This window comes from Leptosomus discolor, chromosome 3, assembly GCF_034619465.1.
Source record: "Leptosomus discolor isolate bLepDis1 chromosome 3, bLepDis1.hap2, whole genome shotgun sequence".
Taxonomy (NCBI): domain Eukaryota; kingdom Metazoa; phylum Chordata; class Aves; order Leptosomiformes; family Leptosomidae; genus Leptosomus; species Leptosomus discolor.
This window is the reverse complement of record NC_141393.1, coordinates 18,362,594-18,389,798: the sequence shown is the minus strand read 5'-3', so window position 1 is coordinate 18,389,798 and position 27,205 is coordinate 18,362,594. Positions and strand designations below refer to the sequence as shown.

The 27,205-nt window shown below is 42.4% G+C and overlaps 1 protein-coding gene across 2 annotated transcripts in view; it reads right to left on the bottom strand.

Moving 5' to 3' along the window:
- ITPK1 (inositol-tetrakisphosphate 1-kinase) overlaps positions 1-27,205 on the bottom strand; it is a 158,565-nt gene that overhangs the window by 50,739 nt on the left and 80,621 nt on the right. For both annotated transcript variants that reach the window (XM_086463609.1, XM_086463610.1), the window contains exons 3-4: positions 25,301-25,426; positions 10,457-10,574 (exon numbers count right to left, since the gene is read on the bottom strand). In XM_086463609.1, coding sequence (XP_086319735.1) covers positions 10,457-10,574; positions 25,301-25,426 — 244 coding nt within the window. The remainder of the gene's footprint in view (positions 1-10,456; positions 10,575-25,300; positions 25,427-27,205) is intronic.

Sequence of the window (27,205 nt, the reverse complement as noted above, 5' to 3'; positions counted from 1 at the left end):
TCATTCACAAGACAATAAAAGTGCCAAAATGTTACTACTCATACCAGGTTTAAAAGTTACGTAGAACTAGAAAATGCTTTAAATCATCACTGCAGTTTCAGGCATTCCTGCTTCCCAGGACACGAAAATTATAAAACCAAGTAAGACCACAGTTCAGCTGATACCACGTCATCTCTACTTCTGCTACTTGGCAGAGGATTTCAAATCAGAGGAAAGAGAATATATAATGTCCCTCAAAATATCCCAAGTTACGGATTTCAGAGTTCATAAATGGAGTTTCTTTCTAACACCCACCAGTCAGTACCATATAACCCCAGCCACAATGGTTTGTAAACCTTTTAAACCCAGCTGTGAACATTTTCTACCTTTTTCACTCCAGCTATGATCTTAGTTGCTATATTATGGCAATAGCACAGATATTCAGCGGTTCTCTATTCTGACATGGTAGGAAAAAGAAAAAGGCGATTGTTTCTCCATTTATTAATGTTTTGTTTGCTCAGGTTTTGTTCCATCTCTGCTAGCCCCAAGTTGATCTCACTCTTGGCATCGACCATGTCCCTTTTCTCCAGGACTCCTTTCATTTCTAATGCGTATTTTTAAATTCAGGAAAGCAGAACTGAAAACAGTCTTTGGGGGAAAGCAAGCACTTTAATTCCATAACTGTATGCTCAGTATCTTCAATGCTATTTTTGGCCACCATCACCTCTTTGTTTGGTTCTGTTGGCATGTTCTCTTTTGACTACTGAGGCAGAGGGGGCAGAAGTTTCCAGTGAAAGACCCACTGTGATGCTGAGGTCTTTCCTGAGCAGTGAGTCAATGTAGAAGTTAACAATACACGAGCTGTCCATATTATTTCTTTATGGGCCCAAGAGACTGCAATAAACTGCATCTATCATCATGCTGACTCTTCACTGACTTTTGGAGGACTCATCTGATATTGCTGTCTCCCACTGCCTGGCAAAAACTGAACAATTTGGACTTACCTGAAAAATCTGCCATCCTGCGTTCATTCGCCTTTTCCAGAGTTATGAATAAATGTCATGGAATGCCCCTGGTATGGGATGCTTGACTTGTCACATTGAAAGCAGTTTATTTATCTCTCTGTCTCTGGTCTCTGTCTTGCACTTTCTGATGCTTCAGTTTACTGAACATCTGCCCTCTGAGGAGGTAATTTTTTTTTTTAAAGTTATTTCAGTGTGCTGACTTGGGTCCAGCTATCCAATCTCCAGCTGACAGCTTCGAAGAACTCTAATAGGCCAAAAGGCCTGAAGGCAACCTGAACAACATAGCCATGCAATGCCATTTGGGGGACACACTTTTTCTACTATTCAGACTATTTTAACCCAATTTAACAAGCAGTGGTTCACTCTCAGTAGACAGAACTAAGCAAGTTACATATTTCCCTACAAATGCCACAAGTTCTGAAACATGCTCCATGTATACCTTGCCCACCAAACAGAGTATGAAAGCATGTGACACATGCCTGTAACGCTACTACTCTTTCTTCTCAGCGTAGCATCTTTCTGTTTTCATGGAGCTAAGCTGTATCTGGCAGAATCAGTTTTGCTTCCTTTACACAAATGCAGTACAGTGACCTGAACTCTGATTACTGACACTCCAGAAGAGCTGACTGTCTCCCTACAGCCATACCAGCCTATGGATGCATTTGGATCTCTCTGCTTCCACCCCATATGCAGTGTTTCCACATCAGAACAACAGAAAGTCAGCACTTTCTAATCACTACTGCAAGAAGGGTACGCCGAACAGGAAGAAAAGCAAGACATTAGTGGTGCAGCATATCAAGTAACAATGACAAGTAAGTGACCTTGTCTAGGAAGATTATCAAGCAACTGACCATAGAGACTTGGTTCCACTCAATCATAAACTATACAAGAAACTCAGCTCATTTCAAGTCCCTCTCATCAAACTTACACAAGCAGCCTCTTCCACTCTAACTTCAGAAAGCCACTTGGAAAATCCATGAGACAGAACCAACTACTGACATCAAGGAACACAAAGGCACTCAATCTTTCATGATTTTCTTTGCCAATACACTCAGATGTCGTAACAGCTGCACAAAGGCAGAACATAAGTGAAACAGGAGGCAATAGTGCTTTTAGACTGGATGTTAGTGACCCTGGTAAAGGAAAGGATCCTCTTCCTCATCAGCTGATTCCATGCTACCCTGATAAAGCGATAAGGTCCTGCTGGACTCTTCATGAGGAGAGATTAGAATCTAACCAGAGGTCTCACATATTGGCTAAATAATTTGAGGAAATGTGAGGAATGCTAATTTTCTTGTCCATGCTAGACTACTGTAACACATCTTAAATTAAACTGCTTCTTCAGCAGCAAAAGCGACATGAACACATCACATGAGAACTGGAATAATGTTCTAGCAATTGAATCCTGGTTTCCAATCCAGATGAAAGGTCCTGTTTTTCAAGACTTATTTCTTGACCTCTGATCTTATGACATGAGTAGGAACATCAGGAAAAAAAGCCATTTGCTGCAAAAAGTATTTCCAGTGAAGTTTTACATTGATCTTGTGAGCAATTTATCTTTCATTGCCCCTTCCTTACTCTTCCTAGCACTGAGATGCTTGGTAAAAGTAATCTTCTGTTGCTGGATGCCAGCCAAAGAAATTTTTGCTCAAGAGGATCAGAATAACTTGAAAAACAACTGTGCTGGAATTTAAAACATCCGGTTTATTCAGTGAAGAATTCCTCATGACAAGAAGAATCCTTGCTCCTCCTTTCCTAATTCTAGAGAGACAATAATCTGCAAGAATTAATCCATGTTCTGTTCTTAAAACCCAAAGTGGATGTCTTAGGAATGCCCCATGACGATGGAGTGCAGTCATGGCTTATATCTTTCCCACATAAAAGCAGATTTGGTCATTCTTCAGATCCACCCAAGCGCCAAACACAAAATTCATAGAAGCTCTTCCTTAAATAGCTATAAGCTTTTCCACATTTTCAGCTTTATCAAGTACACAAATGCTTTGAAATGATGCATGTAGACGTAAAACGAAAGTTTTCAACACTGGTATGCAATAAATGGATAAAAGGTCCAGCCTTATTTCTTTTTAGATTCGGATAAGCAAAGAAGACTGGAAGTGCAATGCAGATTCCCCGTATCTGGCCACAGAAGCACGTAAGATTCAAAGATGAAACATAAGCGCATCCCAAAGTAACATCTGAACTTTACAGACAGGCTTATTTTGAAAGCTCAGTGACCATCAAGACTACTAAGATCAAAGATGAAGATTGTTTGTTGGTTCAAGGAGTTCTGGCTGACACACTGTGAGACAAAAATGATTAAAATGTTTTCTGTACCATTCTCTGGGCTTTGTGTCTGTTGGGACTGCAGAGTCAGCTTGTACAATACCAAGCTGATGTATCTCATCACATCACAAGGAGCAGGCCAGCAGACTAACATTCCTGGTTGGGAGAATAGGGACTGTGCCCATCACTGCCTCAGGGGCCTCTGGGTCTCTGGTCCATCCTACCCATACTGGGACAGAGCTGACAGCTCAAAATAATGAAAACCTGGGAAGGTGGAGGAGAGACAGGAAAGGAAGGGAGAATCTGTTCATATTTTCTGTTTACAAAATGGCTAACTTTCAGCATTCTTACCTTAGAAAATTCTTTTGTAAACTACCTTATCAAGACCAAGCAATGGTACAAGAGAGGTGATTCCAGGTTACCTTTGGACTTCCCGCTTTCTTTTCCTGCCACCTCTCTCAGGATAGGATTAGTCCTTTGGAAGCAGCTGTCTACTTTAAATTTCAAAGCCAGGGCTTGTTTATTCTAACAGCAACATGTAAGTTGCTGTTAGAATAAACAAGTTGATTGTTACTTTGTTAGGGTAGTCTAACAGTGTCACATGATCAGGCAGCAATGACTAACCAGGAAACAAGTGACTACCTTTTAATGGACAGAGATTGATGGGGAAAAAACACAAACACAAAAGGCAACACTCCCACCAAAATAGTAGTAAGATCAGGAACACCAAACATGCGTTAGATCCTGCTCATATTTGGGATGAACGATTCCATAACACAAGCGTACCGATACACACGTCAAACACAGTCTGCTACAAGAGTCACTCACTTTTGTCAGCCCTATCCTAGATGAATGAATGAGCTTTCACGAGAAAGATATCAAGTGACACCTCCCTGGGTCAAAAGTCTCAGAGTCTTTCCAGTTTGACAGAGCAGGGCTGAGCCCTACCAAGTGCCGACAGCCAGGGTACAGAGTACTGCTACGTGCAACACTGTTGTGTCTGATGCACTTTGGACTAACTCCTTCCAGTCATACAGAATACTTAGTTCCATTCCAACTACTTCCCTCCACACATGTAGAGTGGTTATCAGTCAGAAATCAAAATGCAGTGAGTGAACATGCAGCACACTTGGTGCAAGGTAATGAGACTTCTGTTTGCATGCATTCTTGGTGGAAAGACAGCATACAATCAACAAGGGAGACTTTTGCATCTAAAAACTGGCACGGTTATTTGCAGTAGCTAACATCTGCCCTCTAACGTAGATGCTTTACTGATACGCCGCTACATAAACAAGTGAGTCTCAGGTGGATGTTTTAGAGCCTTTAAATTAAAACCAGATTTTCCCTTTCATTCTAATAGGAGCTTCAAATAGAGATAAAGGTGCCTGAAGTTGACTTGTGTGACTCTTCTTCTCCCTCCCCTCTGACCCAAACTGCTATGAAAAGTAGGCCACAGAGAGTAGAGGCCACAGTTTCAAAAGGTGAATGCTTACAGCTACGTATATACAGCTATTTTCAGGCACTTTTAACCAGGTGGCCTGATTTTGAGAAGTTCTGAGTATGTACCACTCCAGGAATGTACAGGCTCCATAACTTCCAAAACACAAAACCTGACTACCTACTTTGGTGTTGAACTGTAAATACCCAGTTTTCTACTCAACAACAGATCTACAGTTTCTGTTAAAACAATACCCACGCAGATTGCTTGGCATCAGAGACTCACTGTATCAGAGTATGTGTATGCATACCTGGAAAGAGGTTCCTGCCCAGAATAATGTGGCATCTGAAGGTGAGACACAGGCAGATGAGTGTCAAGAGAAGAACAAGATGCATAGGGGTGACCTGCTGTGCCCAAAGTCACACAGCAAGTCAGAACCAGCATCAAGCAGAAAACCCTGAGCCCCAAATCAAGCGCCTTACCCGTGACATCATGCTGAGCCTCTCTCCTAGTCACAAAAGATATATGCAGCTGTTCGAGAAGTATTTCTAAGACAGACAGAATCTGATAAAAAGAAATCCAGGGAGAAGAGAAGGATGCCATGTCTGTTCTGTAATATCCTCCAAAATCAGAAAGAAGCACACACAGCAGCAACAGCATCTCATATAACAGTAAACAATTAAACATAAATTATTTTGATTACATGCTGGGATAAAATATCACAGCTAAAGGATTTTAACCATTTAGAGTGTCCCAAGGGAATAGTTCCCATACTTCAAAAAAGATCATCAGGAGAGAGAGAAATTCAGGAGTCACAGCTTGGCTCATGCAGGAGTTCTCTCTTCTAGGGGAACCCTGCAAAGACTAGTTTCTGTAGAAATTTTAGATTTCGAGTTAAATTTAAGAATTTATGAACAAGATTATTTTAAAATCATGGGAAAAAGCCAGGTGGAAGTGGTTAAAGAAACAAACTCCAGGGTCTGCAACATCTGAAGTACAAACATTATCAAAGAAACCTGTAAGTCACTTGAGACAGCAGACGGGAACACTAACTAGGTACAGAACAGAGTGAGTAGCATGTTTACCTTAGTTTTTGTTTAAATTCTATCATTTTAGATTATTACTTGTAAGATAGGTAGGGAATTTTAAAAGCTTTTAATCTTAAAACTAAAAATGTAATGTAAAAAAAGTTAGTGCCTAGTCACAGTGCTATCTATTACCATCTTAAGCATAACTTAAAAAGTCAGATCTTAAATTCTGAGGCTGTAGAATCACAGCTTTTCAACACAGAATCAGAGAATTTAGTTATTTTTCATGAGGTTAAAGCTTAAAAAAGGCTGTCACAGCTCCAATGATACAATACCCTGCTAAAAATGAAATTTCTGTTAAATAATGCTTCTCATCTTTCACCAAACAGTATAGAACCTGATCTAGAGCACTTTTATAACAGAAGCAATTCTCCACGTAAGTAAACAAAGCAATATAGCTGCTGAGAGAACTCAACTGCTATACCAAAAAAATTTATTCAGTGATTTATTTCAAGATAGACCTGCCAGCTATGTAGGACACAAGTTGGGAACGCAACCTTTATTTTTTCAAATCTTTTTAAAGACTCAGAAGTGAAGGTTTCAGAACAACTCTTTCAGTCTTCTAGAACTTGCACTCAAAATAACAGAGAACAGGAAAAAGAGGAAGCCACAGCCCTGGCCAGATTATTCCTTGCAAAAAAGAATTCATTAAAATCAATGCTAAAATATCTCTTAAAGCTTTTTTTTTTTCCCCAGAGGAGAGTTCCACTTCCTTCCAAGGGAGATATCACTGTCTATACTGAAGAAAATAACAGTCTCTGCAAGTCACCTCAGCAACTGCTAGTTGCATGCTAGCACACCAGGTTCAAGGTGAATCCTGGAGCAGGTTGCCCAGAGAGGTTGTGCAGCCTCCATCTGTGGAGATACACAAAATCCAACTGGACATGGACCTGGGGAACCTGCTCTAGAATATCTTGCTTTGAGCAAGGAGTTGGACTATATGATCTCAAGAAGTATCTTCCAACCTCAATGATTCCGCAAATCTGTGAACCTTGTATTTCCACAAGGACTGAGTGGTTACGCTGTCAGTCATGGACACGGAAAGTCCAGGTTCAACCCTGTGCATTCCCTCAGAGTACATGTACAATTCTTGCCTAGTTATTAGTTGTCCTCCACCTCAGTTCCTTTAGTGGCCACAGACTATGGTAGCAGAGACAAGCAGCGTGCCACAAAGCATCTTTGCAAACCATTCTCAGGAGGCTAGATCAAAGTACTTATCACTCAAACACCTGACTCGATAAAGTGCAAGCTACAGGACTTCCAGAAAGCCTAATGATGTCCAGATGCCCAGTTTCCAATAGGGACTCCTTTTCAGGAAGCTTGGAGAATTCACTGTCAAAAGGACAGGCAAGGTATTAACCTGGACATCTGAAAAATAATTACCATTAAAATCAAACTGTTTATAGAACATGGGGCCTTACTGCTGCAGAACACAGTCTCCTCAGCAACTTCTGCAATTTTCAAAGGTGCAGGCAACAAAGAGGAAGGAGGATTCAGCACAATACAAACTGGAGTCAGCAGAGCATGTGATCATCCTCTCTTTAACCTAACTGGTTCAAATCTTTAGTTACACAGTTCTTGTACAGGGTTGAAGTGAAGTGTAAACTAAAGACCATAAATAAAGACTATACTCCATTTATAGCTACTTTAAAACATAATTCAAAGAGGTAATGATCACCCGAATCCAAAACTGGTCTGTAAACAAACACTGAATTTTCTTTTGAAAGACTTTCAACAGCAGAAGATTTCTCCTTACACATAAACTCAACTCTCCAGAGTTTATGGCATTCCTTTAGAAGAGATAATCCTTTGCATTGAACTTAACCCATCACATCCATTTTGTATCCTGTGATAAACTGGGCTCTCTAGTTAAAGCTAAAGACTAGCATATTATTTTCTTTGTAATGACTTCCATTTTGAAATTCCAGAACAAGAAAGATGTGGGCCCTTAAGACCTCATGCTATTCACAGATGTACTACTACTTGTTTGTCTTCTAAGTGCTCGTGGCCTTGGGATATAACAGCTGCAAAGTAGAACACACCATTTAGCAGGTGAAAACAAGGCGGGGAAAAAACGCCACAACAGTGTCTAGAGGGATGTAACGTTCTTCTCACTGCAGATCATTGTGTGCAGGAAGGAATACAGAGGCTGATCTACTTAGGCCAGAATGAGAAGTTATCCAATTACTCAGCTCTCCTGAGATTTCCCCTCCTAAATACAAAGCTGGTTCAAGGTCTTTGTCATGATATTTCTGATGATGAGTCAGAAATAAGATGAGACAGGGGGGAGGAGGGTGTGCAGGGCAGGGACAGGAACAGGGGAAATACTGCCCGGACAGTGAGAACAGGTGAAGCTTTTCTTTACCTCATTCCTCAACTTTATTAACAGTTTCTCTTTGAAGTGTCAGTTTTAACTGAATACAAACCTACTTTTTGCTTTTTCCTTCTTAAGCACTTACTCCTTTTTCTTATCATCTTGAGCAGAGGAGGCCAAAATGAGGAAGACGAACTACTTGCAAAAACTTGGTGCTCTCCCAAACATATCGTTCTTCTAGAGATAACAATAATACTGATAGCAACTTATTAAAAAAACCACCAACCCTACTGAATCTCTCTGCTGCTAGAACAAAACCCCAACCACTTCCTCAGAGCACAGGTTTCCCTCAGCACATCTCTCCAGCAATACTCCAAAACAAAAGCCTTTTAAACCAACTGAACATTTTCTCCTAAAGAGATTCCAAAAGACAAGGGAGAGTGTTGTAAATTTTTTACATAAAGACACTGCCGATGGACCCAGGCAAGTCAGATGCAAACAACACATCTATAAATCCACAATTATAAAAATACAAATTGATGAGCTTCTTATCTGTCCATTAAGACAGTGAAAACACAATCACAACGGTAATTCCAATAATGCCACATTAGAACATAGTTCAGCAACGCAATCTCCCCCAAGCATAGTCATTTAACATATGAAACGGTTGCTTCAAGAGCTACCCTAGATTTAAACTCAAAAGACAATAAATGTTTCAAGAATATGACAGTAAGTAGAAAGGGAATGAAAGACTAACTCAATCCAACAGTTAAAATGGTGAGATACTAGAATTGTTCAGGCTGAAAAGGAATACAATTCAAATGATGCCAACTAAAGGCAACAGTCTATGTCAAGAAACTAGCTAACACCAGAATTGCACTTATGTTCCTCCTAGCAATTAACTTGTGGAACAGGATTCCAGTGCTTCTCTTAGAAGATCTTAGCTCTACTTACAATTTAATTTCTTTCAGTCCTTTCCAAAACCAGTTTTTCTTCTTCCCTAAGTCTCCCCCAAATTCAGGCCTCTGGATTCTTACGGCTGCTAAGTTTGTACAGTGTGTTGGGTTTGTGTCTGGCAGGGTTTTGGTAGCGGTGGAGGGGCTACAGCTCTGGCTCCTGTAAGAGGCTTCTAGAAGCTCCCCCAGCTCCAATTCAGACCTGCCTCTTGCCAAGGCCAGGACAGTTGGCACCTCTGCGAATAACTCTATTTAAGAGGGGGGAAATCCTCTTGGGCAAGGTTCCTTGTGAGTCTTTGTTTGGAGCGAAGGAGAGGAGGGGGATGTGAGAGAAACAACCATGCAGACACCCAGGTCAGTGAGAAGGAGAGGGGGAAGGGTGCCAGGGCAGAGATTCCCCTGCAGCCGATGGTGAAATGGTGGGCTGACCCCCTGCAGCCCATGTTGATCAGCGGTAGAGCAGATGCCCACCTGCAGCCCATGGAGGACCCCAGGCCGGAGCAGCTGACTGCACCTGAAAAAGGCTGTGGCTCTAAGGAAGCCTGCACTGGAGCAGCCCATTGCTGGGAGGACTGCAGCCCGCAGAAGGGACCCTATGCTGGACCAGGGGAGGCCTGCAATGATTCCTCTTCCTGAAGAGGAAAGAGCAGCAGAGACCCCTTGTGATGAACTGACTGTAACCCCCATTCCCCATCCCCCTGTGCTGTTGGTGGGAGGAGGCAGAGAACTTGGGAGCAGAGCTGAGCCTGGGAAGAAGGGAGGGGTGGGGAAGGTGTTTTTAAGACCTGGTTGCATTTCTCATTAGCCTTGGTGGTGGTGGTGCTTAAATTAAATTGATGTTGTTTTCCCCAAGTCGAGTCTGTCTTTTGCTGGTGACCATAATTGGTGAGTGAGCCCTCCCTGTCCTCTGTCTCAACCCTCAAGCCTTTCGGTTGTATTTTCTCTGCCACATCCCACCGAGATGGGGGGCGGGTGTAGGGGTGAGTGAGCGGCTGCGTAGTGCTTTGCTGCCAGCTGGGTGGGCTTAAACCATGACATACAGTCATTTTAATTTACCAGCACACACAAAAAGACAATGTTTTCCAGATTATTTCTGGGAGTGCTCACTGTAGTGAATATGCTCCCCATTAAACCCACATCGTATTTTTAACCAGATGCAAACCTCCTTTGTGTACATGGAAAAAGAAGAGCACAGGATTCCAGAGCACAATCCTGTGACAGTGGAATGCTTCAGTGTTTGTGCTCCCATGGACAGAGTGCAAGGAGCCCAAAACCACTACACTTCAAACCTCACATCCAACTGCCAGAAGCCAGCTGCTTCCTTCTCTAGTCACCATAAAAGTCTTCAGAGAGAGCAGCAGGTATTGGCCTACCTTGCATGTACGCCTCTATCTGCCGAATTAGCTCATAAGACTTGGATCGGTCCAGAAGTGTACGAATAGCTGGAAGAGGGTCCAGGATAATGGTTTCTGGATGAGCATCAATATACTCCTGCAAAAGAAATACACAGAAAAAAAAAAGAGGCATTAAGTTGGTTGAAGAATGTGGAAACATAATGATATGGGGTAGAGAACAGACAACATTAAAAACCTCAATGTCCAGCTTCTCCTACAGGGGAGGCAAAGGGACACTGGCAAAGCAGGAAGTCACCAGACAGTCTAGACACTGACAATTGAAACAAACATGACAGCTAACTGATCTAGGATGGCAAATTTCTCCTGTGGACTCACCATCAGCAGTAAAACCTGCACTGCAACCACTTCAACTCAGAAGGGAGCCAGTGGCAAAGTGCCACAGTAACAGCTGTGAGCAAGGCTGAGAAAAGCAATTAGGAGAAAAAAGGTGACACACTGCTATCTTGGGGTCAGCCTTGCCTTGAGTTGCTGCACGTGAACATCTCAATTGTATGAGCTAAGCTCAGAACTACATCTGGGTTCTTTAATGTTGTTATTAATCCTGTCCTCTAGCAGGGCTGAAGACAGTGTTAAGAGCTGGATGATAAGGCCTGAAATTTTTTTTTGGCAATGCTGAAGAGATTGCTGCTTCACTGTGTTTCATTTAAGTTTTGAAAGCATCTATCTTGCTACTTCTCTAAGTTCATACTCTCCTCTACTGACTACAAGAACAAAGCAAAGTTAATGTTCTCATGGATCTTTATCTTGGGAACTCAATTCCCCACTCCCTGAGGTCATGACTGCACTACTGCACCCTGGCCATGAACACAGACACAGCTGCCAGGTAGTGCCCTTGCAAACCCAACACAACTTCCTTCTGTTTCTCAGACCAGAACCTGAGTTCCTTCATCATTGTCCCACATTGGCCCCATAAAGTCAGTGGGACAAACAAGCATCCATCTTACCCTATCTAAAAATCAGACAAACATTTCCAAAGTTAGCATCTGCTTTTGTTTTACCCAACTTCCCACCTCATTTCCACTCATTTCTTTAAATCTATTCATGCAAACGCACAGTAAATGCTCCTGCAAGTAATGGACTTCCATGAAGTCCTTAAGTTGGTTAGTTCAGAGAATAAAACTTCCTCCAGAAGATACTTAAGAGTATGATGTGGGGGCCTCAGCAGATGCACTTTGCTAGATACTGAGCTGGAGAGCAAAGAATGGCAATCATCTGTTACCAGAAAGTGATTTCACTCCAGACACTGAGTGGGGAGGCAGACTTCCTCCCCTCACTCCTCCTAGCACTAGCAAACTGTTGCTTTCTGCTGACTACACAGCCTGAACTGATGGCTTGCAAAAAGGGGATTATTCTTTTGAGGTTAAGAGGATCCAGCATTAGGGTTTAATGAACCCACTGCATCACCTACAGCACACAAGTAGCTTTCCTTCGCAGGGCATAATGCACCCTTCAGTGGCAATACATGTCTGACATATTTAATAATCCCTGCAGAACACAAAGAGTGAATTCCTCAAAGATATGCTCAACCTTGCTGCCACTTGGGAAAAGGGACAGGGCCTTTTGCACAGTCAGTCATCAAGACTTCCAGACACAGCTGTTGTCTCACCCTTGCAGCACAGCCTGGATAAAAAGCCTCTTCAGCTCACTGAAGCAGAAACTGGGTTCATTTCAAGTCATTAATACCCTGAACATACAGAGAGCAGTTTTCATGAGTCTCCTGCCCTCAGTACTTCCAAAGTCTCAAGCAGAGCAGTCAGCTTTCAAATACAGAGAGAATTTTTTTTCTTTTTAAGAGACAGAGTAACTTGTTACCCCATGCATCTTAAACACCTGTGTGTCTATGCATACCTGCCCTTTTACGCATCACCAGAAGACACCTTGTGGAGCTAGGATGATCCAGTGATCAGGGCATTAGCTTAAACTTGCTGATTGTGAAACTGTATCCCAACATATCTGAAGCACAAGACAACTCTTTTAGCCCCTTTGTGCCTCAGCTTAAAAGATAAGGAGCTACCACAGTGTGTGTCTTTGTGAGCACACCGAGAGGATGAGCACATGACAGACAGCCAATACCCTGGTGGGGCAGTGAGCGAGTACGCACGGTAACCAGACTGAACAAGCCACAGCTCCAAAACGTGACCTCAGCAGTGATCTGACAGCAAATGTCCTGTAGCATTTCTGATGTGTACTAGCTCACTCTTTCACACTGTGGTGACCACCCCTCCACCTCAACCAGCCTCTGGTTCCACCTTGAATTCAAGCTCACCATACTTCCATCCTGGCCCAGCCCCTGCTCTGTACACACTAATCTTTCCCCTCAAACATACATTTATCCTGCTTGTGGCCTCCATCCCCTTCACTCCCCTCCAAGGAGGGAATGATTTTTCCCTCTCCTAGCTTCTTGTGCACCTTCCCAAATCTTGCTGATGCTCACCTCAGCATTGAGGACTATCCTCACTTCCCTGGGTTAGGTGTGTTCCACTTGTTATTTTGGCTCGTGTTACTCTAAGTATTTCCAGAGGGAGCCTTGCTTTTTTATGCCTTCTGTAAGGAACTTCACAGTGCCTTATTTATAATTATAATAGCTCTAAACCATATTAAAAGATAATCCAAGCAGTAAGCTTGACACAGCATAACGAAGTTTAACAGGAATGAAGGCATGATCCCAAGGCCATTCTACACCAGGCAATGTGCCAACAGAAGTGAGCATCTTAGCTGACTTTCCACTGACTGATGTTGCATCCTGTTGCCTTAAGTAGCTTCCAAAAAGCTCTGTAAGGCAAACCTGAAATAACCAATGAAGGAGGTGGGGGCTGTTTCCAGAAGCCATTTAGAGTCTGGACGGCTTTAACAAACCGCTCTTATGTCAAGAACTACACTAAGTGTAAGGCAACAGCCCCTTCACACACGAGGCTGAATATGAGCTTTCTTTATAAAAAAAGGAAATTTCTCAGCATCAAATCTATTTCAGGTACTATTCTCCAGCTCTTCTCCATTTACAGGCTTAGGCACTCAGACAGCCAGAGGACACAGGAATGGCAAAAACTCAGAGACTGTCAGCAGGGCAGCGAAGATATGCATCACCTGAGTAAAGGAAAGGGACCTGAAGTGTCTCCTAGAGGTAGTCTGGGGACAGGCTACAGATCTCTCTTTTTAACTGAATCCAGAAATGGCCTCCCCTTTGAAGCAAAGGAGTCTGTCAATGCAGAGCAAGGTCAATGTGTTTGTATACGGCATCTCTCACTTGAACACAGCTAGTGCAGTTAAGCTGAAGCTGTTTAGGGACAGGAGCACCAAAATGCACTCAAGTCCTTATAACTCTGCATCTCTTCTCATGGTATTGCGTGTTGCTTAGATTTCCATCACAAAGCATGAACTCCACATTCAGAAACAGAACCATCAAGTTGCACCAGGACCCCCAAAGCAAATCAACCCGCCCCTCCCTTGGGCACGCACACTGCTAACACTTTCCCAGCCTCCCACATCTCCCACCAGCACATCATCAGCACATGCAAAAGAAAGCGTTCAAATATCTATGCACAGAAAGCTACTGAAAATAAACAAATAATTTAAAAGCCCAAACCTTAACATCAATTCCCCACAACAAGAAATTACAGTAATAAAAAATCAATTTTTTTAGCTTCACAGGAACAACTATGGTAGATGATGTGAAATCTTCCATAAACTGTGGTTCTTTAATAGCAACTGCTCCACACTCAGGCATCATGTTTTACTGAATATATAAAGTGAAAATCACTTAACAGATTGGAAAACTCTTGATGTAGCCATAGAATCACAGAATAGTTTGGGTTGGAAGAGACCTCAAAGATCATGTAGTTCCAATCCCCCTCCCATTGTAGGGTCACCTCCCTCCAGACCAGGTTGCTCAAGGTTCCATCCAACCTGGTCTTGAACACTTCCAGGTACGGAGCATCCACAACTTCCTTAGGCAACCTGTACCAGTGTCTCACCACCCTCAGGGTGAAGAACTTCTTCCTTGTATCTAGACTAAACCTGCCCTCTCCCAGCTTCCAACCATTTCCCCTCGTCCTATCACTACAGGCCCTTGTAAAAAGTCCCTCCCCAGCCTTCTTGTAGGCCTCCTTTAAGTACTGGAAGGCCACTGTAAGGTCTCCCCAGAGCCTTCTCTTTTCCAGGCTGAACAAGCCCAACTCTCTCAGCCTGTCCTCCTAGGAAAGGTGTTTCAACCCTCTGACCATCTTGGTAGTCCTCCTCTAGACTCACTCCAACAGCTCCATGTCTTTCTTGTGCTGGGGGCTCCAGAGCTGGACACAGTACTTTGGGTGGGGTCTCACCAGGACAGAGTAGAGGGGCGGAATCACCTCTCTCGGATCTGCTGGGCACACAGCTTTTGATGCAGCGTAGGATACAGCTGGCTTTCTGAGCTGCAGGTGCACACTGTCGGCTCATGTTCATCTTACCATCCACCAGCATGCCCAAGTCCTTCTCCCCAGGACTGCTCTTAATCCACTCATTGCCCAGCAGTTACAGAACGAAAAGAGAAACACTGAAGCCAAAAGATAGCTTTCAGTACAGCATAACCTTTCAACTTTGAATGTTTGAATCTTCTCTGGTCATTCCAACAAAATAAGCCTGCACTCTTCTTCAGTTGATTTACCAAAGACTGGTATCCAACAGCAGACTCCAACAACCCAAGCAACAATCTGGAGGATATTTAGGCTTCCCAACAATATTTTGAAAGGGCTGCGTCCTTGGGCTGCAGTTCAGCTTGACCCAGACAACGTCTATGTTTTCCTGTTTCTAATCTTTGACATAATAAAAGCAAATAAGAAGAAACAAGGACTTTTATCAGATCCTCTTTTGTTTGTATTCCAGGCTTGGCATTCAGTTATGCTCTGTACCAGCCCTGTACTGGCAAAAGGCCAGCAATGAAACTTGAAATCAAAGAGGGACAAGTATTTCATGTTCCCTATTAAATACCTCTGGATATAACCCAGAGATTTTAAAAAACTTTTCTTGAGAAGCCTGTGTATAGATGAGAATAGAGTTGCCATTTTACCCAAAAAGGTAGCTAATGATTTTTTTTTTTTTTAATTTTAACAGAAAGTTGATACAGTATCTACAGCAAATATTAGGTCATTACATGATAAGAGAGAATCACTGACTCATTGACTTGATTTTATTACTAAGTAATAAAACTTCTATAAACTTTCATTTAATATTAAACAGATTTCATATTAAAAAAAATATTAGCAAACAAAACAACAGCAGCACTTGGATTTGTGTTTTCCCATGTACAGAAACATGAAGATGACTGCTTCTAACAACAGAATGTCATTTTCCAAGGGGAAAACAGACGTAAAGACAGACACAAGCTTGTCTAAAGAGTCTGCATCAGATTCAGACTTAAAAGCTCCTTTTTGTTGTCTTGGGCTATGACGACCTCTTTTCATGGACACCTCCTTCCAAAAGGAAAGGTGTAGGCAAGTTGGATCTTGAACAAACACTCATCTCAAAATTGTCTGTTTCTAAATCTATAAAGAGATTCCTGCAGTGGTTAGGAGGGAGAAGGGGAGTGACAAAGGGAAGTGTGGATAGATCTTTTCTATTACATTTCTACTCATGGTACACCTCAAGGCAACTTTCTGAGTACTCAGCTTCCCTGTTTTGCCTTCAAAAGTCCATCACTGCTTCATCTCACAAATACCTACCCACAGGAAGCTAGCTTACCACTTAGCACTTGAATGAGATATTTTTAGTTAATTTTGCCTGCTTATGAGGCTCTTCCAACAAAGGTAAGATGGAATTATTTTTGAAATGCAAAAAACACAGGTATTCAGGTGCAAATAAACCATTTCAACTTTGTGTCTCAATCTGTCCCCTCAACCAGAAAAAAATTACTAAGATTTTATAGTTTCCTTCGATTTTTCACTTGCCTTTTCTCAGCAGAGCATGTGAAAAGAAATTTGAAATGTGTAAGTATTTTTCAGAGTACAAAGCTGAAAACCAGAAACAGAATGGGCTAGTACTTTTTTTTTTTTTCCCAAGAAAAAAAAAAAGCAGCAGTATTAAATATCCACTGGCATGATCTCCATGAGTACATAACCAAATCACCTTCTTGCAGCTGAGACTTCTGAAGAAAGCAATCAGTGCAGCAAGAACAATGCACTTCTCCCCTTCCAAGCAAGAGCAATCCCCTAACTCCTTCTGTTCCAAATTATGTCCCTAATTTTCCTTCCCCCCAGTCCCAAGCCCTTCTAAGGAAGCTTCTGAATCAAGAATAGAAGAGCCCTTCCCGGACAACTTCAGAGTGGGAGAGTCACCAGTTGGAGGGTGTATGTGTGGGGAAACACTTTAAATTTTCATCATGCTGATAGCAGAAGGCTAGGCATAAAACCTGCTTCTGATCTATCTTTTTAAGAAGGATAATGCAAAGAGAACCTGTTCAGAAAAATCTCTGAAAGACAAATTAATAACCCTATTGATTTTCCATCACTGGAGCCATCATTTTGAATGGAACAGACTAGTATGAAGCTGCAACAAAGCTACTCAAGCCCCTGTACAGCTATGACAGGCAGCTGGTCAGAGAATACTTTGCTCTATCTAATAAGACCATAACAAAGATTCCCTACTCAATGCCTTACACATGCCAAAACAGATTCAGTTTTCAAAGTCATAAACTTTACCTAGAAGGCAGGAACTATGGTAGTTTGGTTCTCTTTCTTACCAAGACGACAGGAGTAGGAGCACCAGCGAGTGAATAGGACCCTTGAGGATTATGCCTCTGCCCACCTGACTTCTTTCCATGCTCCTCTGAACAAGAAGTCATCACCAAGGACTGTAACAATTTTTTACTAGACAACAAATAAACTATGTTCAACACAGTGCAGCCCTGTGTTACAGTGGGTAGGAAGGGAGACGAACCGTCATCCCCAAAATAAGGATCTAAGTTGTCTACAAAGCAAATGGAAAGATTTCTCTACTTTGCACTTCATGCAAAGGTGCTGCATGAAGTCTTCATTTTGGCTTTGGATGAAATCACTAGGCATTCATCACTGATCTTCAGTGCGGTGGAGAACAGTTGCACCCACCAATACTCTCCTCAGAAACCGCAGTTCAGACCACATCCAACTAGCATGAAGACCTCAGAAAGCTCAGCCAGAAAGGTCTTCTGCAGCTTAAAAGCCCACTGGCACAGGCAACTCCTCCTTGCCATTTTTGGAGTCTCCTGTAACGATTATTTTTTACAAGGCAATTAAGAACAGTCATTAAACAGCAAGACAAAAAGAGCACGTTAAGAGGCTTCCTAACCTATTAGCACTCTCCACCAGACTGTACCACAGTTCATCACAGACTCCAGAGAGCAGGCACACAGACTCTTGTAAACATAAAGCCAGTTTCCTCCTCAGGTCTTGCAGATGAGATGGTCAAGGCCTCTACAATACAGCTCTGAAAAAAGGTTACTCTTACAAAGGCCATAAATGTAGCCTGGCAGATCATTCCTCCTCCTGCAATCAAGGACCCCTTGCTCTCCGCTTCCTGTAAGACTGCTTTATGGAGCCAACAGACTGGTGCCAGGTATCACCTTGCTGTTACATTTATATTCAATAGAAGGAAAATTTGCATCATGAATTTTGCACTGTTTGGTCTGGTTAAAATCATCAGAACTTTTTAGGTGAATTTAATGAACAATGAGGGAACCACACTATTTCCACTTGTGTGCAGGTGCCAGAAATACCACAGTGCTTATGTAACATCACGCACACATAAGTTGCTCTTTTGCAAGGCGGTCACTCTACATTTTCTAAGTAGCTCATTGATTTTAGTTCAAAACAAAAACAAAACCCACAAAAAACCTGAACGAAAACAAACAACAAATCAACCACTCCACACACTTCATACAAATGGATCCTTACAACTTCTTTTTCTAGGGAATATACTTCTCAATTTCTAACAGTTTTCACTATCTTAAAAATAATACAGGGTAGATGGGAGACAGGCAGCCAGTTTCTGCACTGTATACAGAATTACCTGAGAATATACCCTTTAAACACACTTTGACATGTAATTCAATGCTGACAGACCTCTCCTCTGCTCTGCTGGTTCCAGAGTACAAGTTTTATTACAATGAAAGTTTCCTGCATGCCAGTATGTGACACAACTCAGTCACACGTGCAGAACAGAAGCCCAAGGCCTGGGTTTACTGGTGAGATGGTGTAACTCAGAAGCCTGCTCACTGGGGTCCCTGACCTCTATCTCATTCACTAGAAAAAGATCATCTTCCAGTTTGGAAGGCACTGGGAGAGGATCTTCTTCTCATGAGTTTTGAAGATACTGAGATTATAATTCCATATCCACAGTCAGAAATATGGTGGTCCAGTAATGGAAACCTACATTCTAGTCCAACTGTGTGACTGTGGACAAGTCATGCTAAAGAACACTCTTATCTGTAAAGACAGATCAACAGACGTCAGTGTGACTACTGTAACTTGGTCTGTAAATCAGATGTCATCGTAGTTACTACAAATTCATACCAGAGTTCCAAACAGAAACAAATGAACTCCAAGTCCTTATGACAGCCGTTCTCAGTTCACCTAAAGGATTCCTCTCATTAATCTCAAAAGGGAGTTAATACCATTTCCTTTAATTTACAGCTCGCAAAACAAACCCAGGATGGTCTAGATCACATAATGGCACTGTGGAAAAGCATCTGACTGAACCCACATTCCAGGTTCCCCTTGTAATTCTTTAGGCATTACATTGCACTTCTTTGCAGGAAGATGGCATCCTCAAAAAGAATAGATATATTAGATAATACAGTGTTTACTGTACAACCAAAAATTAATGACAGGGAGAGAAAAAAGAACATCAAGTTCTCCTCTAGCATTCTTGGCTTTTTTATTATTTTCATTTGCGGTTAAATTTAATATTCCTAAAAATGAAGGCCTTGAAGGCACCAGCCAGCTGGATCCAAGCATTTCGCAAGAAGAATTAAGCAAGTTTCTTAGCATATCCCTGCAACAGCCTTTCAAAAGTATGCCTGGCTAAAGCTTGCCATTGTGAACACAGCAATGCTAAACTGGAATTAGGCAGAGTGTTCAAAAGAGACTAAAACCACCATCAAGAGGGACATGAAATGAAGATGAAAACGTAGGAGTCCTCAAAGCATGAGCAGAATTCACCACTGTCATCTGCACAGAAGCCACTGGTATAAGACAACAGTCTGTATCCATAGGGTGCTTTTCACCCAATTTATTTCCTTCTTAAACAGTTCACAATGGTAGTTGAACAAGTTCAACTGTATTTACCAATCAAGTCAGGAGACAGGGATGTATTTCTTCTCCATCTGACTTGCTCAGAACCTTATCCTCACTTCCATCAGTCTCTATGTCTCAAGTTAGAAAAGACTTAATCGAAAAGTAAAAATCACAAAACAAAATTACTTGGTTTAGCCCAAACCAGGACACTCTACTACTTGAGCTTTGTAAAAATATATACAAAGCATGCATTACTGTAGAGAGGTTTTCCAATGGTACACTTCTAAACAGACCTACTGACAATTAAAGGGTGTTGACTTACATGCAACACGGTGCGTGAACAATACCTTTGCTTTCTACAATACTTGACACACATTCCAAATTTCCAGTATTATCAAAATAAAAAAAATGTTTCAACTTCCCATCAGCCTACCGCAAATTAGCATCACAAGAACCACAGTATTATTTTTGCTTGAATACCGATATTTCCAGGAAAATTATGAAGTCCATTATTAAGAAATTATTATGAAAGGGCAGTGATAAGCTGAGGCACAGAAAGTTCTTAAGTGTTCTACAGCAATAAATCAGCGGCAATGGTAACAGACAGAAGACTGAATTTCAACCCTATTACTAGTCGCTGGATTAGTTATTTCTGTTTCATTCTACTGTAACCCAAAGCTGTTCCAGGCCAACTTGTTTCCCCTTTTGTTCTCTTATTCTTAGAGAGCAGCAGACAGATCTGCAAAATTATCTAATGTAACTAAATGCTCTTGTGCTATGCAGGTATTTAAATCAATTTATCACTATGCAAATCCTACAGAAAGAATCTGACACGCTGTATCAAATACTTCCATCAATACTCTCTATGACTCCCTGGGATCAACAACTGTTGTCACCTCTCCACATCAGCTCGCGTGTCACAAGAGGCGTATCCCCAGTCCAAGTCACTGACCCATCAGCTCGCCCATTGCTGTACATGCTGTATGAGACAAAGGCCACGCTGCCCACAAAAAACCCAGGCACAGGAGACAAAGGAGGTGATGTTAACACAGACGAACTTGGCAGCCTGGGAGAGAAGAGCTGGGTCAGGAAATACAGAGTGGTAAGATTTATTTGCCCCAGTCTTAAAGGAAGGTTTCTTACTGGTTTCCTTCACAGGCCACTAAAAAGAAAGCTCTGTGATTTCCAAGATTAACAAAGATAGCAAGAGCTGCAGTACAGTCCTAAGAAACAACACAGCACAGAGATGCTACTATGCAGCTTCCTTTAACAGGGGATCACCCTGAATATGGTAACACTCTTGATTTCTTGTTTCTAATGGGATGGAGAGAAGAGGCAAGGCTGAATTGCTGAACTTGCACACAAGGCTATACTCAAACAGATGAAGTAGGATTTTAGGGCAATGTGAGTTTGCTTGTTTAGATTTTATTAGGGCTATGATTTAAAATAATTTGCAACAAGTTGCTCCACAGTTCTAACTCAGGAGGAGTTAACCAACCTGTTAGATGAATGTTTCAGTAACTTCACTGTAGGACACTGACAACTACATCTTGGAAAAAGAGCAATTGCGGCGAAACAGAAGCACAGAGCACTGCCTCCAGACTTTGATCAAGGGCACAACCTGACAGGTGAGCCATACAGGAATGACAAGGAGGCACGTACACTAATAGGTGGCAGCTGCTGACAGGCGTGTAACAGGAAGGGTCCCAGTGCCACATACCGCAGTACGTGGGAATTGAATACAACTATTTCTCAGCTGCTCTGAAATGAGGCAGCCCAAGTGAGATCTGCCAGCACTAGTGAAGGTTATAATACTGTCCCAATAAGAATAGCCCTGTAAATCAGGGGTCTGCAGACTTTTCTGATGCATGTATCTCTAGAAACTTCCACCAGGAGCATGGACTGCTGTACAGAGGACATAAGCCTCCAGGGAGTACACCTCGTTTCCTCATTAGTCTAGGCTGATGCCTTTACAATAGTCAACAGACTCCTTCCCACCCATCCAGCTTCCCCCATATCCCAATCTCTTATGGTTGAGGGCTCAAGAAGTCTGAAAGCAAACAGCCATTGAAATTTACACTTAAACCAAAGAGCCCTTCAGCTTCCACCCCAACTTCAGGCTTACAGCCTAACACGCTGCAGGAGAGCACTCCTCTAACTGCGGTCAGCTCTTGAGGACTGCAAAGACAGACCTAAGGATGCAGGTTGGGCCTAGCCTGTAGGGTGAAGAAACAGCACCAGGTGAGGAGCACTAGAGAAAGCATAAATAGCATGACTAGAAGGTCCAGGTTGTAAAATCGATGCCATCATGCATGACAGTAGCAAACAGATTCAATAAGCATCACAGAAACTTACAATTTCTTCACATTTTGCAAAGCTTTTGTCTACAGTCTCCTATTCCTGCCCCTGCCACCATGTACACTTTGAAGAAAAAAGTGGATATTTGAGATCTCTGCAGTAGGCAATTCTGTACAGAAACAGAATTATATCTTTCTTTTGGAAAAAAAAAATCCAAGCTCTACTATATAGAGTACCTTCTTCCTGACAAAAGCTTAGGAAATGTAGTTGCAGTTTTGATTAGGTTGTCATTTTTTTTTCATAAGGGCATTTTTCTGTTGTTTAGTCTACTGCATCTCTACTCAGCTGACATTATTCTTTTCCAAGCACTATCAAAAATAAGATACAAAGAGCAAGTCTCTGAACTGAAGAATAAATGAATATTTATCCATAATTATATATGGATAATATATCCATGCATACTGCTTCTCTCTCAACAGTCTCAGAATCTATCCCACAAACTCATTAGATAAAAATCTTGTTTTCACTCAGGTTTTCTAACTTAAATACCTTTAAAAACAAAGCTTCAATACTTAATGTATACAAAAATAATGGATTAAGTTACTAAAATGGTAACAAAGGTACACAGAATAATGTCCAGGTATCTTATTATAATTACTTTAAGAAATCTATCGGGGAAAGGGATTTAGCTTTACCAGGTCCTTTTACCTCTAGGCAGTCACACAGACCCAAGAACCTTCCAGCAGTGCAGCAGCAGTCACACAGACCCAAGAACAGCCCACTAAGTCCTCAGCCAAAGCTAAGGCTCTAGCTGCAAAGTGCTCTACCCTGTTTCATACCGAACCTCACCTTGGTGATTAACTGCAGCTTTAGGAAAACGCATCCTCTGTACTCATTACTGTTTCCTCCAGCTCTTACTTCAGTACTTGAAGAAGTATAAGCTTGTGACCTTAAGCTATTAAATACAGTAAGTTGACTAGCTGAAGTTCTTATGAAAAGTATACCACATCCATTGAAGAGTTCTTGCTCAGGAATAGGAGAAACGTGTCTTAGATATTACACACCAACTGTTGTGCAAGCAGTTGTAGAACAAGTTCCCTACCAGCATGTTCTCCAGAGGACAAGGGAGGTGCCACAGCATAACACAGAGCAGCTCCCTCTCTGCCTTCTAAAGCCTGGCCTTCAGGAATGCACGCAACAACGTGAGAATTGGGAATGGGGAATCCCACAAGTCTCAATCAGCTGTGAGCAACTTAACACATGTTCCTTTTTGCCTCTTTGGACATCAGTTCTTCCCACTGATAGGATGTACAATATATTGTGAAGGCAAACTAGTTAGCATCTGAAACAGGGAAAGACTGCGAGCAGAAAGCCCCTGAAGTCCATCTCTCCATATGCTGCTTCCGAGGCTTACAAGGTTCCAGTGCTCTGGGAAGTGGATGCCTGCACTACTTAGTGATGAACAGTCATCTGCTATTCAGAACTGGTGCAGAGGGCCAGACCCACAAGTCAAATCTTTTCTTCTTCTGCGTGTGTTTCAGTAATACACAGGTGGGAGGAAACAGAAAAGTTTCGTAATTACAGGAAAGAGAATATTGACTCCATTAAATAAAATATTTTCTGCATTACTAGTCGTAGAACATTAAGCAAAGAGAACATCATTTACAATACAAAACTGGGAGGTGTACAGAGGGTGGTGCTGCCAATCAGTGAGACCTGGACAGGCTGGAGAGTTGGGCAGAGAGTAATCTAATGAGGTTCAATAAGGGCAAGCGGAGGGTCCTGCACTTGGGGAGGAATAACCCCATGCACCAGTACAGGTTAGGGGTTCACTGAGGAGAAGAGTCCTGGTGGACAACAAGTTAGCCATGAGCCAGCAATGTGCCCTTGTGGCCAAGAAGGCAAATGGTATCCTGGGGTGCATTAAAAACAGTGTGGCCAGCAGGTCGAGGGAGGTTCTCCTCCCCCTCTACTCTGCCCTGGGGAGGCCTCATCTGGAGTACTGTGTCTAGTTCTGGCCCCCCAGTTTAAGAAGGATAGGGAGCTACTGGAGAAAGTCCAGCGGAGGTCTATAAAGATGACAAGGGGACTGGAGTATCTCTCCTATGAAGAAAGGGTGAGAGACCTTGGTCTCTTTAGCCTGGAGAAGAGAAGACTGAGAGGAGACCTTATCAATGCTTATAAATATCTAAAGGGCGGGCGTCAAGAAGATGGGGCCAGGCTCTTCTCAGTGCTGCCCAGCGACAGGACTACGGGCAACAGACACAAACTGGAGCACAGGAAGTTCCATCTGAACACGAGGAAAAACTTCTTTACATTGAGGGTAGCAGAGCACTGGAACAGGCTGCCCAGGGAGGTTGTGGATTCTACTTCTCTGGAGATATTCAAAACCTGCCTAATGCAGTCCTGTGCAAGCTGCTCTAGGTAAACCTGCTTTAGCAGGGGGGTTGGACTAGATCCCCAGAGGTCCCTTCCAACCCCTACCATTCCGTGATTTCCCAAGAAAACAAAGTTGTCAAAATTGCAGAATTTGTCTGAGCAGTTTTTCCACCTGACATAAGCATATTCCATAAAATTCTGAAAATTTATTTTTAAATTCTGCTTCTCTTTGAAAGAGAAACAAAAACCCAAACAACCCTTTGATCAAAGATATCCACCAGAAGCAACAGCTTTTAAAATTATAAAGGTGTTGCTTTATTATTTTCATTGGCTTTCAGACTACTGATAGGAATTCCTTGGGAAAACAGTTCTCTGTACCACTATGCCCTGTGTATTTCTGACCTTCAATGTAAAACTGAGGGAAAAAAAAAAAAAAAAGAACAGGATTCTTAGCACTAGAGGACAGAATCACTCACAGTAACCTTGCTGTTACAGAAATTAGCATTCCAGGATCTAAGAAGACCAGACAGAACTGGGCCAAATTAATTTAGTAGTTTTCCTTGTGGAGAGATGCATGTAAAAAGACTCTGCAAACACCTGTTTCTCTTTGTGAGCAGCACTCATGCTCTTGGAATGACATCAGGACAATATTTGGTGCAAAACCAGTTCTTACCAACCTTACCAATACAACCTAAAACTTATCCAAAGGTGTAAGTCCACTTTAGACTGACAAAACTAATTTTCTGGGCTACCAGTAGCAGGGCAGCAGCGTGCCAGGGAGCTCTTCTCATCAAACCCTACCAACTGCACAGGAAACAGATTGAATTGCTGCACCAAGATCATCCTCCTGCTTGAAATGAAGAAGGACTATGAAAGAAGCACTCACCTGGAACCTGTGAACCAACTCCAGTGACTGGCTGTCATTCTGGTCTGCTTCAAGGATGACATCTGTCAGTTTATGTATGATCACATCCAAAGGGCCCTGATCTTCAATGGGTTTGGTAAGGTCAAGCTGAAGAAACCAGAGAGAAACTTTTCGTTAATATATGGAGGATCTGGGGTTCTTGTCCCTGCCACCGTCCAAGATTTTGCTGCCACACAGAAGGTATTTTCTTTACACGCTGCCTTTATTTTGGTATGTTACACAAACCCCTGAGAATTTACGTTCTACTGAACATCAGAAAACTTTACTCAGGCATTTATTTCTCAGCAGTGTAGATCTAATTCCATGAAAAAGCAGTGAAGTCATTGGCAAACACCCTTCATCCAAACACCTTCCTGTGCTTCTCCACTCTAAGCCAACATTTCCCTCTTCAGCTCTCTTTCCTGGTACTTACACATACATGGAAAAGGAATGAGTCAACAAAGATTATCACCACTAATAAAAGGAATGCCTGCTGTGCCCTTTGCTCTTTGGGACTGCATAAAACAGCACCCAGGACAGTAATACAGGTAACAAAAAACCAAGTGACTCAGGGTCTCTGCAAATTTATCTGCTGAAGGAACTGCTATTTAGCTGGTAAGGAGGAGTACAGTTCCCAGAGCACTCCCACTAGCAGACTTTGGCAGTTAGCTGGATAGGGGACAAAGATTTGGGGTGGGGTGTGCAGAAACTCTGCCCCAGACACCGTGGAAAGGCACAGAAGTGGTTGCGATGTGTCACAGGGCTTGGTCCCCAGTACCAAGACAGGGTTCAAGGAGCAGAGGAACCACTGTATTGGAAAAAGTTTGAGTTAGTGATCTCTTGACGAAATCTTAATGCAAAGGCGGCTACTGGACCTGATGGGGTGCATGCAAGCTTACTGAGAGAACTGGCTAATGCCATTGAGAGAGCATAGATTTATCAGGACAAAAATCAAAACTGTGGAGATTCCAACTAAATCAGGAAAAAAATTCCACCACAAGGACAGTCTGGTTGCAACACGGAGTCTCACAGAGGCTGTAGGATCTCCATCCTTCAAGGTTTCCCAAGACCTGGCTGGACAAAACCCTAAGCAACTTAGTCTGAACTTAATGCTGAATCTGCTTTGATCAAGATGATGTATTATGGACCCCTATGGTCCCTACCAAACTTAATAATCCCATGAAGCTACTTACCAGATTTGGACATTTGTACAGTGTAAGTACCCAAACTGGCTCATGTTCTACCACCCAACACACCGGGCTGCCCACAGCACAAAAGCTGCCACATTATCAAGCACTGCTCTTCAACCAATTGTGAGATTTACCGCATCAGTGGCAACTTAACCTTGTAAACTCCAAACTGGGAACCCTTTGAAATGATAGACAGATGTGTGCTCACTAAACTAAAGTTCACATCTGATTTTACAGTTGCATGCATGCTCCCTTCCATTGCTGCTAACCCTTTTATTCAACCCTGGCAGAGGAGGGGGTGGGATGCACAGAAGGGAGAGGAAGGCTGGGCAGAAGAGGCTGCTGACGCACTGTTTCAATAGAAGCTTGGTCTTTGCTGTCTCATTAGCTTGAGTTCTGTCCTAATAAAACTTCCCACCTTACACAAATGGCCCTGCTGTGAATTAAGGAGTGCCTTAAGGAAGGTAATGATAAGACAGGATAGCTGGAGCTCCAGCACCAGTAAGACTAACACAACAAAGATCTAGCAGCCTTACAATAATTTGCTAGTTGCTAATCTAACTGATCCATGCAGCCAAACTGCTTTTCTTGTGTGAACACTCTTATCTGGACTAGGCTTACTTGAGCAGAGTAACTAAGTTAGCTATGGCACAAAAGCAAACCAAAAGACTGACAATTCTTCCCAACAGAGACCACC